General features: G+C 43.5%; 1 protein-coding gene across 1 annotated transcript in view; it reads left to right on the top strand.

The window, feature by feature from the left end:
* Positions 1–17505, top strand: part of LOC125484821 (sodium- and chloride-dependent neutral and basic amino acid transporter B(0+)-like) — a 58503-nt gene extending 40998 nt beyond the window's left edge. The window contains exons 10-14 of the mRNA XM_048605136.1: positions 15–133; positions 5643–5742; positions 8350–8459; positions 8565–8735; positions 17368–17505. Of these exons, the coding sequence (XP_048461093.1) occupies positions 15–133; positions 5643–5742; positions 8350–8459; positions 8565–8735; positions 17368–17505 (638 nt within the window). The remainder of the gene's footprint in view (positions 1–14; positions 134–5642; positions 5743–8349; positions 8460–8564; positions 8736–17367) is intronic.
* The last annotated feature ends 368 nt before the right edge of the window (positions 17506–17873 follow it).

Genomic DNA, 17873 nt, shown 5'->3' with positions numbered 1-17873 from the left:
TTTTATTTCAATAGGAACAGTAATGACAAGCCTGCTGGACCAGTTCCCTGAGTTCCTCCGGTCAAAGCGTCTTTATCTGACAGCTGGTGTTTGTTTGTTATTTTATTTCCTTGGCCTTGTGTGTGTAACACAGGTAGGTTGTAATTTGGTCATTTGCTATGTTTCCACATGAACAATAAACCCTCTCTCGACAAGATACTCAGTAAAATGAGAGACTTTTTCATTAATTAAAAAGAATTCAAGTTCAGTCTAAATAGGCTTCCGGCATTTAGAGCCCCAGCTCTGGTTTAGTTTTGGACCGGGCATGATCATAAAAATGGACAGTCAGCGATCCAGAATAAGAAGAATTAACTGGGGGAGAGTTATCTTCAATGGGGCAAGAATTGAGCTGGGCCAGAGAGACTGGAATAAAACTATAATGGGAAAAATAGTTGCTGAATAGTGGGCTACCTTCAAAATAGACATGACTCTGGTACAGTCAAGGCACCTTCTCTCAAAAAGCAAAGGGAGGACAACAAATCCAGAGCTCCGAGGATGAAAAAAAATGGCGATAGAATATAAAATGAAGAAGAAAAAGTGAGCTTGTGACAACTATCAGACAGAAACTTCAAGAGGAATACAGAGGTTCAGAGGGCAAGTGAAAAGCATGGTATAGAAGTGAAGGGGGTTTATGAGAAGATTATGGTAAAAGGTAAAGCCACCATGGACCTACTGGGCCACAGAGAGGCAACTAATGGTGGTTTAACCCGAGAATCATCACACCTCAGGCAAGGAGAGAGGTTGAGAAGGAAATTCCTTCATGGTAGCTTCAACTGGTGGGGGAATTGAATGTGTGCTGCTGCCATCACTCAGCATCGTAAACCAGCTGTCCAGCCAAATGTACTAACTGCAGCTATCCAGCCAAATGTACTAACTGATCAGCAAAGGCTGACAGCCAAACATAACAAGGGATTCCAAAGTCTTCTATGGGCACATTGATAGTAAAAGGTGGAGTTGAGTCAATTAGGGCAAAAAAGGTGATTTACACATAGAGTCATAGAATCCTACAGTACATAAGAGGTCCTTTGGCCCATTGAGTCTGTACTACAAAAATTACATTACTTCTACACTAATCCCACTTTCCAGCCCTTGGCCCATAGCCTTGAAGTTTAGGACATATGTAGATAAGAGGTATGACTGAGGTGTTAAATGAATACTTTGCATCTATTTTTACCAAACAGGTAGGAACTACATCAGTCATTGTGACAGAGCAGGAAACTCTGTCACTATAAGGATCAATATTCGTAAGGAGAACGTTTTGAGTAGGCAATCAATACTCAAATTGACAAGGTCTGGAAGCGGATATTATACAGCCAAGAATATTGAAGGAAGCAAGCTTGGAAATTGAAGGGTCATTGACCATAACCTTTCAGCCTTCCCTAGACTCAGGGGAAGTGCTAAATGGTTAGATAATTGCAGATGTCATGCCTTTGTTCATAAAAAAAATGTGGTGAGGATAAGCCCAGCCATGACAGACATACAATTTAACTTCAGTGATGGGTAAAAGTCCAGAAACGATTATTAAGGATAGAATCAGTCACACAGAAAAAGATATGTGTTGATTTGGAATAGTCAGTGTGGATTTCTAGAGGGCAAATCATGGCTGATAGTTCTTGAAGAGGTAATAGAAAGGGTCAATGAGGGTAATGCTATTGATGTGGTGCACATGAACTTCCAAAGGTACTTTAAATGATGTCACACAAGAGACTTAGGAGGCAAGTTATAGTTCATGGAAAAAAGGAGATAGTAGCAGCATGGATACAAAATTGGCTGAGTGAAAAGAAATGGCGAATAATGGTCACTGGATATTTTTTGAGTTGTAGGAAGTTTCATAGTGGAGTTACCCACGGCTCAGGATTTGAACAAAAGCCAAAATCGCCGGTGAAACTCAGAAGTCTGGCAGCATCTGTAGGGAGAAAGCAGAGTTAACATTTCAAGTCTAATGACTTATCATCAGTTTACCGGACTTGAAACAGTAACTCTGCTTTCTCACCAAAGATGGTGACAGACGTGCTGAGTTTCACCAGCAATTTCTGTTGGTGTTTTTGGTTCAGATGTCCATCTGCAGTCCTTTGTTTTACATCAGTAGTGGGAGCCCTGCTTTTCCTGCTTTATACTCATGGTCTAGATCTTGTTTTGTAAGGGACAGTTTCAAAGTTTGCAGATGACATGAAATTTGGAAGAGTTGTAAACTCTAAGCAGGAGAATGGAAAAGTCCACAAGTTCATAGACATGTTGGTGGAGTGGACAGATAGCTTACAAATGAAGCTCAGTGCAAGAACTTTGAGGTGATCAATTTTGACAGGAAAATAACATTGACAGACTGCATAACGTAGGGAGCACAATACATAAGAGGCACAGTAGCAGAGTGGTCTGTCCATATTTGCATAGATCATTGAAGGTGGCAGGATATGTAGAAAGAGTAGTTAATAAAGCATACGTATCTTGGGCTTTCATAACAGAGTTATTAGAGTCTAATAGCAAGAAGTTTATGCTGAACTTCTATAAGGTACCTGTTAAACCTCAGCAGGTGTACTCTGCATTGTTCTGAGTGCTACAATATTGGAAGAATGTGAACACATTAGAGTGCAGAAGAGTTTGACTAAAATGATTCCAAAGTGAGAAACTTAATTTATGAGTACACATTGGACAAGTTAGGATCGTTCTCCTTGGAGAGGAGAGGTCAAGAGAAGATGTGACAGAAGTTTTCAAACTCATGGGACATTTGGATAGAGTAGATAAGGAGAAACTGCACCCCTTGTAAAAGGATTGAGAACGAGATGGCTCAGATTTAAAGTGATTTGTAGATGTAATGAGGAGAATCTTTTTCACAGTTCAGGTCTGAATGCAAAGACTTGAAATGCAGTGGAGGCAAAGTCAATTGAGATATTGATGATTATTTAAATGGAAGGAATGTATGAGGATAGGGGGAAGGCAGGAGTCATAATTCCCGTTGGGGAAGCAGTGTAGACACAATGGGCTGAGTGGCCTTCTTCTGCATGGTAACAATCTGTGAATCTGTGACTTTCTCTTGTTTGTTTGTGGAATGTGGGTATTGCTGACTAGACCAACATTTTTGCTCAGGCAAAATTGCCCTCAGAAGCTCCTGCTCTCTTGAATTGCCAAAATCCATGGGGGCGTGGATACGCTCACTGTGTGGTCAAGAACAGGGTTCCAGCAACACGATAGGAATAATGATATAGTTCTGAATGATGTAAACCTTGGAGGGGAAATGCAGTTGGAAGGGATGCCATGCAGCATAAACAATTAATTCTGGGAATGCAAAAAGTTAGGCGGCACCTATGCAGAAAGCAGAGTTAATAGGCTAAAACGTATGGAGATTTTGGCAAGTGCTCTGCTGCCTTCTCTCACCAAGTGAAAAGTCAGCTGGAAGTGACTTTTCTATTCACTGCAGCCTTCCGGTGCAGTGAGCAGGATAAATTTCCTAATCGTGGGACTTGTGCTCACCACCAGCAGGAAGAGGTCCCAACCTTAGCCAGACAATCTGATTGACCGAACACTCCAACAGTGCCATGAGCTCAATAGTGGGCACTGCTGGTACTGCAGGCAAGGCCGCAACGTGGGACCAAGGGATCTGTAACTCCTGGATAATGGATGGAGGAAGGTTTGGAAATCTTCTGTTGGGTGTGGGTTTTGCAGCTTAGGTGGGGAGGGTGCTATGCTCAATTGGTGCCCCCAAACTGCAAAAGGGCAACCCCTGAAGCCAGCAGCCACCATTCCTTTCCACTTTTTTATACACACCTCTTATAAAAGAAAAGCTGATTTCCACCCACCTGCTTTGCAAAATCCACCTCAGACTTCCCACACTGAGTCTCCTTGGTCCCTTGCCAATGGTTCCCAGTTCTTTCCTAAAGGATCATTATTGAGCTGAAATGTTAACCTCATTCATCTCCCTGTTGAATCTGTCTGCCCTGTTGACTAATTCTAGGATTTCCTTACTTCTATCTCAACCTTTCAGCACCTGAAATTTTTTGCCTTTTTTTAATGCCTAGTCCCTCTTTTTCTTGGTTGTAGGGAATGCAGTTTATAAGGTACCCTTGCAGGAGACTTGCCGAGATGGTGAATGTTGAAGGTGTTCCATGGTGAGACAATTAAATAGGCTGCTTTGCCTTGGGCTATGTCAAGCTTTCTGAGATCAGCACCAACAAAGTCAGTAAGGCTCATCAATTGGATCGCCAAACAGTAGAATAGAAATCAGAAAAAAATGGTCATCAAACTTTACAGTGCTGTGGTCAGACCCGACCTTAACTACTACATCCGCTTCTTCCAAACAAAAAAGACAGACATATGGTCACCAGAGACTGTGATGCAAAGAGCCATAAGACTGACCCCAGAACTGGAGTTTTCAGTCATGAGGAAAGACTCAAGAGATTGTACTTTGCAGACTGCAAATCAGATAATTTGAGAGGTGACCTTATAGTGCTATAAAATGGAAGTTTATTCAGAATATTAAATTTATGAGATTAGGGAGCATGGCTTAAAATGAGGGAAGGCAATTTTAGAGTTTATATCTGGAATTCTTCAACACATGAAGAATGATTGACACACAGCACTAATTTCCAACATTGAGCAATGGAGCCTAAAACCTAGAAATCATTCAAGAAACAATCAAATGTTCCAATGTCAGAGTGTTCACCAATTACTAATGTCTAAATAAAGATGGAGTGATGACCTTCACCATCCAGGATAAAGCTGTGGTCTCTATGTTTATCGCCGCACTTACCCCCTATGATCGCAGCAATAAAAAGAAAATATTTTGACTAAGCTGGATGTCGCAGATTTAATTTAATAAAAACAATTGCAATGCTGTACAATTCAACAGAGAGAAGGTTGATGTGGAATATGTATTATCTAGGAATGTAGTTGAGGTAATGGGAAGGGAGAGATCTTGGGGAGTTTTATGAACATGTTGCAAATATCATTAGTACAATGTTACCAGGAAGATAAAACAGTGAATAGGATGTTTAAATGCATGGAAAGGATCATAATATATAAATCCACAGAGGTACTGGACCTGACTGAGATCACAGATGGAGAAAATCGTAAATTCTCTACAGTATGGAAGCAGGCCATTCAGCCCATCAAGTCCACACCAACCCTCTGAAGAGCATCCCACCCTCCCTACAACCCTGAATTCCCCACAGCTAATCCACCTAAACTGTACATCCCTGGACACTACGTGCAATTTAGCATGGCCAGTCCACCTTATCTGTATGTCTTTGGACTGTGGGAGGAAACTATACTGCCCGGAGAAAACCCACACAGACACAGGGAGAATGTGCAAACTCCACGCAGACAGTCACCTGAGGGTGGAATCAATCCCGGGCCTCTGGCGCTGTGAGGCAGCAGTGCTAACCACTGAGCCACTGTGCTGCTACATGCAGTTTTGATCTTTTACTTCAGAAAAGGTAAAAGGAACACAACTAATTCTCGACATTAAGTGAACGAGAATAAATCAAGCCAACAGGATATTTTGTATTTAAGAAAAGATAAATTATTCATATCCTTTTTATGCCTGTTTTGAAGGTTTGAATGTTATGGTTTTCCCATATAATACTTGCTAATTTTCCATTTCATTTTAGGCTGGGATTTATTGGTTTCATTTAATGGATTATTTCTGTACTGGATGGATTCTCATTACAGTTGGTCTGTTGGAACTCCTTGGTCTCAGCTGGGTCTATGGTAGGTAAGACTGGAAAAAAAGGCTAAAACAAAACAATTACAATTGAAAAGTATTTGTGACAATGCTTTCACCTCTTCAGAGAACAGTACAAAATCTACACCGGACAATGTGTAGATAACTATAGGGTTTAACCTGTTAGTGAGGGTTTAAACTTGAGTCCAATGACACAGGCAAAGGTGTAGGATTGTAAAATTCTTGAACTAATTTTATTGAACTGTGTTTCAAAATCACGAGGCTATGAGTATCACTCTGATAGCAGATGTAACAGGTAAACACCATCATGCATGTCCCACAGTGAACAGCAAAATTTACAAACTAATTACTTTCTATTCCATTGTGTCCTCATTTGATAATTACTCCACAGCAACTAATCCTTCCAATCCAACTGGCCTATGGCATGTTTGCATTCATTAGAAGGGGTGCTGAGTATAAGGAATAGGTATGTTATGCTGCAGCTTTATAGAACTTTGGTTAGGTCACACTCGGGAATATTGCATACAGTTTTGGTCACTACACTATCAGAAGGATGTGTCAATACAGTGTGGAGCTGGAGGAACACAGCAGGTCAGGCAGCATCAGAGGAACAGGAAAGTCGACGTTTCAGGTCAAGATCCTTTTTCAGAACTTCTCTGATGCTGCCTGACCTGCTGTGTTCCTCCAGCTCCACACTGTGTTGACTCTGGCTCCAACATCGGCAGTTCTTGATATCCACCAGAAGGATGTGGATGCTTTTGAGAGGGTACAATAAAGGTTTACCAAGATTTTGCCTTGTATGAGGATTTTAACTATGAAGAAAGGTTGGATAGACTTGGCTTCGTTTTCACTGGAATGCAGGAGGTTGAGGGGCGACCTGACAGAAGTTTAGATGATTGTGAGTGACATGGATAGAGTGGTAAGTATCAGCGTTTTTCCTGGGGTGGAGGGGTCAATTACCAGGGGACACAGGGTGGGGGGGAATGTTTAAGTGAGATGTGCGAGGCAAGTTACTCACACAAAAGGTGGAACATGCTGCCAGAGGAGGTGGTGGTAGCAGACACAATAGCAGCGTTCAAGAAGCTTGTGGACGAATACATGAATAGGAAGGAAATAGAGCGATACGGATCCTGCAAGTGAAGACAGTTTTAGTATGGAAGGGCAAATATGTCGACGCAGGCTTGGAGGGCCGAAGGGGCTGTTCCTATGCTGTATTGTTCTTTGTTCTTTGTTCAATTTGTATTTTATCTTTTGAAATCCAGGACAACTGACCTTTTCCTTCAAGGTCCCTGTTTTCATTGAAACTGGGATATCAGAAAATCACAAATCTAGTTAATCTGGATGATTATTATCAAACGGACTGTAAGGTCAGTCTGAACACATGCACGCATGCACACGCACATTCATGTGTACACATGTACACGCACATGTACACACACGCACACGCACGTACACATGCACGTGTACGCACACACATGCACACATACACATACATGCATGCACGCACACGCATGCATACACATGCACACACACACGTACATATGCACACATATACATGCACATATACGCACATACACATACACATGCCTACATGTACACACATGCGTGCATGTGCATACACATGCATACACATGCATTCATGTGCGTACGCACATGTACACGCAACTCACACGTGCACCCGTACACCATACACATGCACACACACCCTCATATATATATATATCCAGGCCTCTTTATTTAACTAACATAAAAACTTAAACTTTCCCTCACAATTTCTGCTTTACATCAAGCAGCAGACTGAAAAGGGTAACACAGTGTGGAGCTGGAGGAACACAGCAGGCCAGGCAGCATCAGAGGAGCAAGAAAGTTGACATTTCGGGTCGCGACCCTTCTTCAGAAAAGGGTGACATGTTTGTTGATGAGCATTACAATGTTCCAGTCTCTGTTCACATCTTCAGTATCAGTCACAAACGTGGGAGGGAATACAACTTTTGATATGTTGACCTCTGCTTTAAACTGTTCATTAGTGGCACCAGTAGAAGATGAACTTTAACAGTAAACAAGCTGCCCCGAAGACAGGACAGAGTGAGTGATTCAGAGATAGTAGGAACTGCTGATGCTGGAGAATTGATACCAATGGTACTAATATGGACTTCACAAGCTCCAAAATCTCCCCGCCCCTGACCGCATCCCAAAACCAGCCCAGCTCGTCTCCGCCTCCCTAACCTGTCCGTCCTTCCTCCCACCTATCCACTCCTCCCACCTCAACTCTCACCCCCACCTCCTACCTACCAGCCTCATCCCACCTCCTTGACCTGTCCGTCCTCCCTGGACTGACCAACCCCCACCCTAACTCCCCACCTACACTCACCTTTACTGACTCCATGCCCGCCTCCTTGACCTGTCCATCTCCTCTCCACCTACCTGCTCCTCTATCCATCCTCCATCTGCCTACCCCTCTCCATTTATTTCAGAATCCCCTTCCCCTCCCCCATTTCTGAAGAAGGGTCCAGACCCAAAACGTCAGCCTTCCTGCTCCTCTGATGCTGCTTGGCCTGCTGTGTTCATCCAGCTCTACACCTTGTTATCACAGAGTGAGTGATGGTGTCTCTCTGCTTTCTTGTTGTTCATAGGGATAAATAGATTCATCAAGGACATTGAGATGATGATTGGGGAAAGGAATTGGTTCTTCTGGCTGTGGTGGAGAGCGTGTTGGATTCTGATCTCTCCGTGTGTTTTAATTGTAAGGAGATGTTATATCTTTGAGTGATTAAACTGAATGTAAAAATGTACAGTAAGTCCCTCTCATCATGTTACTGAATTTATTTCGTGTGTTTATTTCACTCAGGCAATCTTAATCTGGTCCGTAACAACATTTGCCCCTCCAACATACGGACCTGTTGAATACCCTGTCTGGGCAATAGCACTGGGCTGGTGTATGATCACCTTCTGTACTATGTGGATTCCCATCGTGGCCGTAGTGAGAGTTGTCCAAGCTGAGGGCTCCACCTTGTGGCAGGTAAGGAAATGTTTTAAAGATCAGGGAATAGAATTTCTGTGACAGTCTCTCAGTCTCCCACTTTACAGCAGCTTGTATTAGTATAGCACCTATGCTGCTAGAGTATGTCCGACTGCACTCCAAAGGAGTGTCATAAAGCAAAATCTCACACGAAACCTTATGAGGAATTACAGGATAGAAGACCAGAAGCTTAGCCGAACTGATAGGCGTGAAGAAGTGTTGGAAAGGACAAAAGAGAAGTAGAGAGGTGGAAATGAATGGAGCAATTCCAGAGTTTAGATCCTTGACTGCTAGAGGAAAAATTGGAGGAGTGTAGATACCTTCAATATTGTGGGACTAGAGGTGATTAGAGGGAAGGTCATGGATGTCAATGGAAAAGGCAGCCATGTCTTTGCAGAGTCTGAACCAAATTGAAGTCATTTAAAGATGGCAAAGGGCTCTGATTCCAGAATTCAGCCCCCTTCCAGATGTGGCCAATTTTTGCTGGTCCAGGATAAGTGCATAGCTAACAATCCTGCACCACTGCATTCCTGACCTGACTGGTTCCAGGGAGTGAAAAGCAAGTTGGGACAACTTCTCCATGGCTCCGGTTCGGAGCCTCTCGCAGGCTGTAGACATTAATCTGGGTTTGGGAATTTTGTGAAAGGTGAGGACAAAACCTCTTATCTATGCCCGTTCTGTGTGCCTGGTTCCACTGAATCCTAACCCATACTCATTCACCCAGTTGATATTCAAAACAAGATTTGTGAATGGGTATTTGGTTTTGTCAGCAGCTCCACAGTTGTCATTGTTTTTCTAAAGACCATTGATTACATGTATAGTACATAATTGGTGAATGGGAATGGAAGGGATGTGTGTTGACATTAAATTTTGCACGTGTTTGTAAGACACTGGGGAGACTGAGTTTTGGAAGAAGGGCACTGAAATATTGCTCAGTTGGCATGGAAGCTGTAATGAGCCATGAAATGGAGTGGTCAGTGCGTATTAAGGGTGAGGAAGGAGAGCCTAAAGTCTTCTAACACAACTGGGTCGAAATCCCAGCAAAATGATGAGCACCTTCTAACCAGCTCACCTTAGCACTTGGCTACCTAAGTGCTTGCTGATGCTTTGTTTCTGAGGTCAATGAATCTGACTCCATCCCACACTCAACCCCTTCTGCAATTCCATTCCACATTCCTCCCCTTTGTGGGTCAAGAAGCATCTTCTTAGTTCTCTATTGCATGTTGAGGTTACTATCTTATATTGGTAGCATTTAGTTATGCTTTTCTGCACAAGCGGAAACAATCTTTCTGTACCCACTCTGTCAAACCTTTCATCATTTTAAAGATCACTATTCAGCCACTCTTAAACTTCTTGTTCAGGAGAAAAGAGAGCCACACTGTGAATTCTTGCCTCATATGTACACCATTGCATGTCATCCTGGTAACTCTTCTCTGTACCTATCTTTGTATCCTTTTTATAACATGGCGAGCAAAACTGCTTGCTGTATTCTAACTATCAAGGTTCAATACAGTTCAGCACAACTTCACCATGTTTCAATTCTAGCCCATTTGAAATAAATCATCATGCTTCATTTGCCATTTCTGGGCTTGTTAAACAATGACACAACTTTGATTGTTTGTTATATTTGTATCCAAGATCCCTTTGGTCCTTTATCCCATCTAGAACAATACCTTCCAAGTAACTAATTATCTCCCTAGTCTTCCCACCAATTGTATCATCTTGAATGTTGAATTCCACATTGCAAATTATTTGTTGATTCTGCAAGGTGACTCAGCCTTGGGTGTGACATTGATGTATAGACTGCTGACACACATAAATGCATCCATTAGTTTACGTTGTTCAAACATTTACTGCAGCCTGGTCTGCTTACTAGGCTGTCTTTTGAGCAGAAGCTGCCCTTCCCTCAGGACTCCTTGGAATGTCTCACTCTGTCAGCAAGGCATGTGTGTGTGTGTGTGTGTGTGTGTGTGTGTGCCTGGAATCGTTCTCCCAATCCAGTGAACCATGGACCAAGCGTTTTGGTGGGGAAGTCCAAGTTTCAGGGCCAGTGTTCAGGAATCCACACATAGCCATCAGTTCCAAGGCAGGATGTTGGGCCTCAGACCTCTGCAATCAAATGGGAATGATGCAGGGAAGTGACTGGTATTTACAGGCTGCAGGAGGCAAAAGTCGTTCTCTTGTTGGGGTCACAATTGACAGGGTAAGCATTGTCAGGATACCTCCGAAGTGCCTCTCACTGTTTCTCAGCAGGAGATAATGGGGAAATATTAGCATCCACACAGCTTATGATACTGGGAGGTAAGTCACTGAGGATCTTCAGCCATTGCAATGGTACGATGTGGGATCCTAGAGTTCTACAGGGCTGTGTGGAGAGCAAGAGAGAGATGCCAGAATGAGAATACTTATATCAGGTAGATTGTCAGAAACCTGGGGAAGCTTCTCCAAATTGAATGCATCCTGATCCACCTGCCCTTTAATGGAGGGATGGCCCAAAACATCACGGGAGCACCCTGCGTGTTACACATTGGCCTGGTAGCCTTTGTAACCATTATGTCGAATTTGCCTTTTGTCCTTGTTTGTATGGGCTTATTATGTTTCAGCAAGGAGGATAACTGCTGCAACTGCAGTTTTACAAAATTACTCAGAGCATACTGGAAAATAGTGCAAATGCTTTGGTTTTCTGACTGACCCTGATTTCTAGCAGTGTGCGGACCTGGTTTATTAAATTACCAGGTTCGCAGTGGGTCTGTCCCTTCAGGCAGTCTGAGCCTTCCCTATTTCTGAGCACTGCTAGTTGCTGACAGGCCTCTCTGATGGCTATATGGGTACAATTGAGTGTACCCTGAAATCCTTCGATGGCAGCACATGGACTGCACCAGCTGCTTGTCTCCCTAGATTCAGAGCAAGTTAATGAATTGGTTCCCCCTAACAAAGAGAGCATCAGTCACTTCCCTGATATATTTCCGTGTAGATGCCTGTGAGATCTCCAGCAGGTCCCTGAAATGGTCCACTGGTGTATAAGTCAAGGATCACTGTTGCCTTCAAGGCAACCAAAGATTGGATTCCATCCTAGTCCATGAGAAGACCAGCAGATGTAGAAGACGACATCCTGGGACACTCAAGACATCATCAGCACTGGTTTATGGAAAGCTGCTCCAGACCTGTAGACTTGTAATCTTTCAGTCCGATGCTTGTCATGGGCACTCTTGAGCTGGCTGCTGTGCCCCTACAGGCTGGTATGCAATGGTGCTAATTCCTGTTGCTGCTACTACTGTTGGAGGTGGTGACAAACAAGATGGCCAGGAGAATGATAGAATTGATCTGCGCCAAAGTGGTGTTACTTTCACGTGATCTGTGGAGACAGTGCCATGCATATCGCCATGTTTATCTGAGACTCTCACACTGCCATCTTTCTCCATCATGCCTGGCAGAGCCCGTCACCTCACAACGTTTCCCACCCAGCTTCCTGCAGAACCATCACGTGTCCGTCTGGAAGGTGCTTCCTGTGTGGTTTAGGAGGACAGCTTCTTGTGGCAGCAGGCATTGCCAGGATACTGAAAACCTGTCACTGCTCCTTCCCAACAACAGTAATCAGCTTCCCTCTGAGAGCATGAATGAAAACTCTTCTAATGTGGCATTGGCATGATGGCACTACATCACCCACCCTGTCACTTAATGCCCAAACACTACCACCCTTCCCCTTGTTTGGCAGAGGCATCAGGCCAGGATGCCAGAATAAGCAAGGCTTGTGATGGTTGCCCTCTGCTAACAGGGCAGCCTCTGAATAGCATTTGCTTCCTTTACTGTAAAGCTTATTGCATAGCTTTTTTTTCATTCGTTCACGGGATGTGGGTGTCATTGGCCAGGCCAACATTTATTACCCATCTCCAACTGCCCAGCAGGCAGCTTTCTGAAGAACGTTAGTGAACCAGATGGGTTTTTACAATAACTGACAATGATTAAATGGTTGCCATTGGGCCGGATTTTGTTTTCAGATCAAGGTATTCTTACTGAATGATGGAGCAGTCTTGAAAGGAGAGTGGCCTACTCTTGTTGTTTGTTTGTGTGTTCGAATGTTAGGTGGCAATCAGCTGACCCTGGCTCCATCACTGTACAGTATATAATCTCAGTGGGATGTGACCATTGAGTATTGTTGCTATGCTAGCGCTGTAAATATTGAGGGCAGCTCACCATCCACTGGACTTCCGCAAGGGGCCCCACCGGGGGTCAAAACATGCACGATGTAACTGCATCTTTCTCCCAGGTGAAAACTCCTCCCACTTTGGGTGCTGCCATTTGCGTTGGAAAGAATGTTGTGCAGCTCCTTCCAAAGAAGTCATGATGTGGAGGTGCTGGTGTTGGACTGGGGTGGTCAAAGTCAGAAATCGCACGATACCAGGTTATAGTCCAACAGGTTTATTTGAAAGCGCAAGCTTTCAAAGCACTGCTCTTTCATCAAGTGAAGTGTGAGAGAAGAGCACACAGGCACGGAATTTATAGGCAGAGAGATCAAGGGCAGAGAGATCAAAAGATCATATAACTGGTGTGAGTGGAATGTTGAATAATAATAAATCCCTGCAGGTGACCAGGAGTGTTAGATGGTTTGAGTAAAGTGTCAACAGCTGAATAACAAATGAAGGGATGACCTATAACCACATAACGTATTTAGACAGGACAAGAAAAAGCCAGTGTGGATCAACTGCGCTTTTGTGGGATAGCATAATAACTGTAGCAAAAATGGTTACAGGAGTTGGCGAATTTGATGCGAAATTCATATGGATAGAGACGGCAGATAATGGAGGATTAATCACAATAATGGTGATAGGGAAGTTGAGGAAATTAGGGTACCAAGCAGAACACAACGCCATCCATGCTCTCAACACCAATCACAACATCGCCATCAAACCAGCAGACAAAGGAGGAGCCATCGTCGTACAGAGTAGAACGGACAATTGCAGAGATGTGTAACGACAACTGAACAACCAGGAACACTACAGATAACTACCTGCTGATCTGACCAAAGGTCGCACCCGTCCAATCAATGGACCAATCAAGATCTTTGATCCAGACCTTCAGAGTATCCTATGCACTCTCATCTGCGTACTTATTGAATATAAGACTTCTATTGAGGTGTCCGCCCTTGATGGAGATGCGTGTGACCAAGAAATGAGACTAATTCGAAGAGTAGTCCATGGTAAGTCTGATGGTGGGATGAAACTTCTTGATATCGCTATGTAGTTGTTTCTGAAGATACACAAAGCCAACACACCTAGACGTCCCATCGTATCAGGCAATGGGACCCTGCGTGAGAATCCCTCTGACTATATCAAGGACATCTTGAAACCCACAGTGCCAGGCACCCGGGTTCGATTCCACCCTCGGGGGACTGTTTGTGTGGAGTTTGCACATTCTCCCAGTGTCTGCGTGGGTTTCCTCCAGCTGGTCCGGCTTCCTCCCACACGCCAAAGATGTGCGGGCTAGGTGGATTGGCCATGCTAAATTGTCCCATAGTGTTCAGGGATGGTGGGTTATGGGTTATCAGGAATGGGTCTGGGTGGATGCTTCAAGGGTTGGTGTGGACTTGTTGGGCCGAAGGTCCTGTTTCCACACTGTAGGGATTCTATGATAATTAAATGAGGCAGAGAGATAATTAGAAGAAATTAAAAATAAAGTGGAGCCGGAGACAAACTAAATGACTGGAGTACCATGATAGCTATAAGAGTTGCATGCGAGAGTCTAACCAAAGTCATAAGTAATCCAAAACTGTACAAACTAATTAAGGTAGAGAGATCACAACAATTTATCAAGGTGATGGTGTCAAAACAGGACTGTAAGGAAAATTTTACAGATACAGAACAGTGTGGTGGGGTCACATGTCGTGCAACATGAACCCGAGATCGTGGTTGAGGCCGTCTTCATGGGTACGGAACTTGGCTATCAGTTTCTGTTCAGCGATTCTGCGTTGTTGTGTATCTTGAAGTCTGCCTTGAGGACACTTACCCGAAGATCAGAGGCTGAATTTACTTGACCGTTGAAGTGACTGGGAGGGAACATTCCTGTCTGGCAATTGTTGCGTGGTGTCCATTCATCCATTGTCGTAGTGTCTGCATATTCTTGCTAATATAACCATGCCTGAGATAGACCACATGGGCTAAGTTCCATGAGTATCTGCCATGTACATGGTGGGTGGCATTCCCACATGTGATGGCTGTTTCCATGTCGATGATCTGACATGTTTTACAGAGGTTGCTGTGGCAGGGGTTGTGTGGTGTTGTGGTCGATGTTGGGCTGAAGGCTGGGTAATTTGCTGCGAACGATAGTCTGTTTAAGGCTCGGTGGTCATTTGCAGGCGAGAAGTGGAGACGTAGGGATGATCTTGGCGAGATGTTCATCGTCATCAATGAAATGTTAAAGGCTGCGAAGAACATGGCATAGCCTCTCCGCTCCGGGAAGTACTGGACGATAAAGGGTACTTTATCGTTCGTATCCTGTGTCTGTCTTCTGAGAGAGTCATTGCAGTTTTTCACCTGTGGTATGTCGGAACTGGTGATTGATGAGTTCAGCATCATACCCTGTTCTTATGAGGGTGTCCTTCAAAACCTTTAGGTGTCCGTCGTATTCCTCCTTATCTGAGCAGATCCTGTGTTTGTGCAGCGCTTGTCCATATGGGATGGCTTCTTCAATATGTTTAGGGTGGAAGCTAGAGAAACGCAGCTTTGTGAGGTTATCTGTGGGCTTGTGGTACTGAGGTGTCCGTCCTTGATGGAGATGCGTGTGACCAAGAAATGAGACTGATCCGGAAGGGTAGTCCATGGTAAGTCTCATGGTGGGATGAAACTTGTTGATACCGCTATGTAGTTGTTTCAATGATTCCTTGCCATCAGTCCAAAGGAAGAAAATGTCATCAGTGTATCTGGTGTATAGCGTTGGGTCAGAGGTCCTGCGTAGCAAAGAAGTGCTCAAACTTGTGTATGAAAGTGTTGGTATATCAGGGTGCATATTTGGTCCCCATGGCTGTTCCGTGTACCTGATGAAGAACTGGTTGTCAAAGGTGAAGACGCTGTGGTCAAGGATGAAGTGGATGTGTTGTAGGATGGTGTCTGGAAATTAGCAGTTGTTGGTATTGAGTACTAAGGCTGTTGCAGTGATGCTGTCGTTGTGGGGGATGCTGGTGTAGAGTGCTGAAACATCCATTGTGACAAGGAATGTTCCTGGTTCGACAGGTTCGTGAGTACTCAGAGTCTGTGAGAAGTCTGTAGTGTTGTGACAGAAGCTGGGGGTTCCTTGTACAATGGATTTCAAGATGTCCTCGACATAGTGCAGAGGTTCTCACACAGGGCCCCTCTGTCCAATACGATGGGATGTGCAGGTGTCTTGGATTTGTGTATCTTCAGAAGGCAGTAGAAGTCTTCTATGCAATAAGTATACAGATCAGAGTGCATAGGATACTCTGAAGGTCTGGATCAAAGATCTTGATCGATCTGTTGATTTGACGGGTGCGTTCTTTGGTCGGATCAGCAGGTCGTTATCTGTAGTGTTCCTGGTTGTTCAGTTGTCATTACACTTCTTTACAATTGTCTGTTCTACTCTGTATGAGGATGGCTCCTCCTTTGTCTGCTGGTTTGATGATGATGTTGCGATTGGTCTTGAGAGCATGGATGGCGTTGCGTTCTGCTTGGTACCCTAATTTCCTCACCTTCCCTATCACCGTTATTGTGATTAATCCTCCATTATCTGCCATCTCTATCCATATGAATTCTGCATCAAATTCGCCAACTCTGTAGCCATTTTGCTATAGTTATTATGCTATCCCACAAAAGCGCAGTTGATCCACACTGGCTTTTTCTTGTCCTGTCTAAATATGTTACGTACAGCAGTCTTTCATTTCCATTGTCCGTAACCATTTCCCTGTGGGCATTACTTTAGAGACATTTTCTTTCAATCAGATTGCCTCTTAGTTTATGTTTGGACCATTTTTAAACTCTAGTTCTATAACTGTTTTTCTTCCCTTCCCATCAATATCCTGCCAGACTTTCATCTTCTTTATGCTCTCCCTCCTTGTTTGTTTCCACTCAGAAAAGTCAATGGTTTTGCCAATAAGTTTGGCTGTCTCTTTCAGTAAGTTCTGCTTGGCACTGTTTCTTGAACCCCAATAGCCCATGTTGTCATGTGTCTCCAGAATGAGTGAGCAGGGAAATGTTAAAAATAAGACAGATCAATTAGTGATGTGTTCTCAATCAAATGATCATCTTTTAAATGTAGCATTTCATGAATTTAAATAAATTGATGACTCAGTAACTCTGTTTAAACTGACATGACAGTGCCTGCAATAAAGTTTTTTTTAACATCATTCAACTTAATTTCAGGATTATTTAGATGTGATACATGTTTCTCTAGAGCATTTCGTTGCAAGTGAATACCACTGCCTGAGAAATTCAGTCAGTTTAGACATGGGAGTATGATCTCTGCAATAAATGCAGATTGAACATGTTTCACTACAATTTGAATTGCCAAGTGTTGGAACAATTTACAATTTAATGTGATTAGGCACAGCTTTCATTTCCAGTGGAATTTAACAATAGATAAATATTGTGCAGGAATTGTTAAATATTTCACTTTGTTTCCACAGAAAATTTCTGCCGCATGCGCGTCAGCTCCTGAATGGGGACCATACCTGGAACAACACAGAGGGGAGAGATACAGAAAGAAGCCGGATTCTACAGAAGCCCTGAATCATGTGCAACCTCTTGCCACTCCTCAGATTTGAGGAAGTTTAAGAAAACTTCTTGTTCAATTGGATAGCAATGGCCCTGAAAATTCCCCTTTCTGGTTTACTCTCACTGTAACTGCAATGGGAATTCTTCAGAGCAGTCTTCAACTCCACCAGGATAACCTTGAGTAAAATTTTCTTTGATCTTCTTCACCTTTTAGGCAGCTCCTTGGGGTTGAGGATGACTCGCCTTTTTTCCAGTTTGATGATTTCTGAGATGGCTGATAAATTCAATGCATGATCTTTAAACTCAGCCTCATGTGGACTCCTTGTGTTTGAAGGGGTTTAAATGGGCTGTTTGAGGCTTAGTGCACTCCTTCTGATGCTTTAACTTCACTTCTGTGCATTCTGCATCAAGTCTCTTG

This window comes from Rhincodon typus, chromosome 14 (genome assembly GCF_021869965.1).
Source record: "Rhincodon typus isolate 14 chromosome 14, sRhiTyp1.1, whole genome shotgun sequence".
NCBI classification, from domain to species: domain Eukaryota; kingdom Metazoa; phylum Chordata; class Chondrichthyes; order Orectolobiformes; family Rhincodontidae; genus Rhincodon; species Rhincodon typus.
The sequence above is the reverse complement of the archived record's forward strand: the minus strand, read 5'-3'. Positions and strand labels throughout refer to the sequence as shown.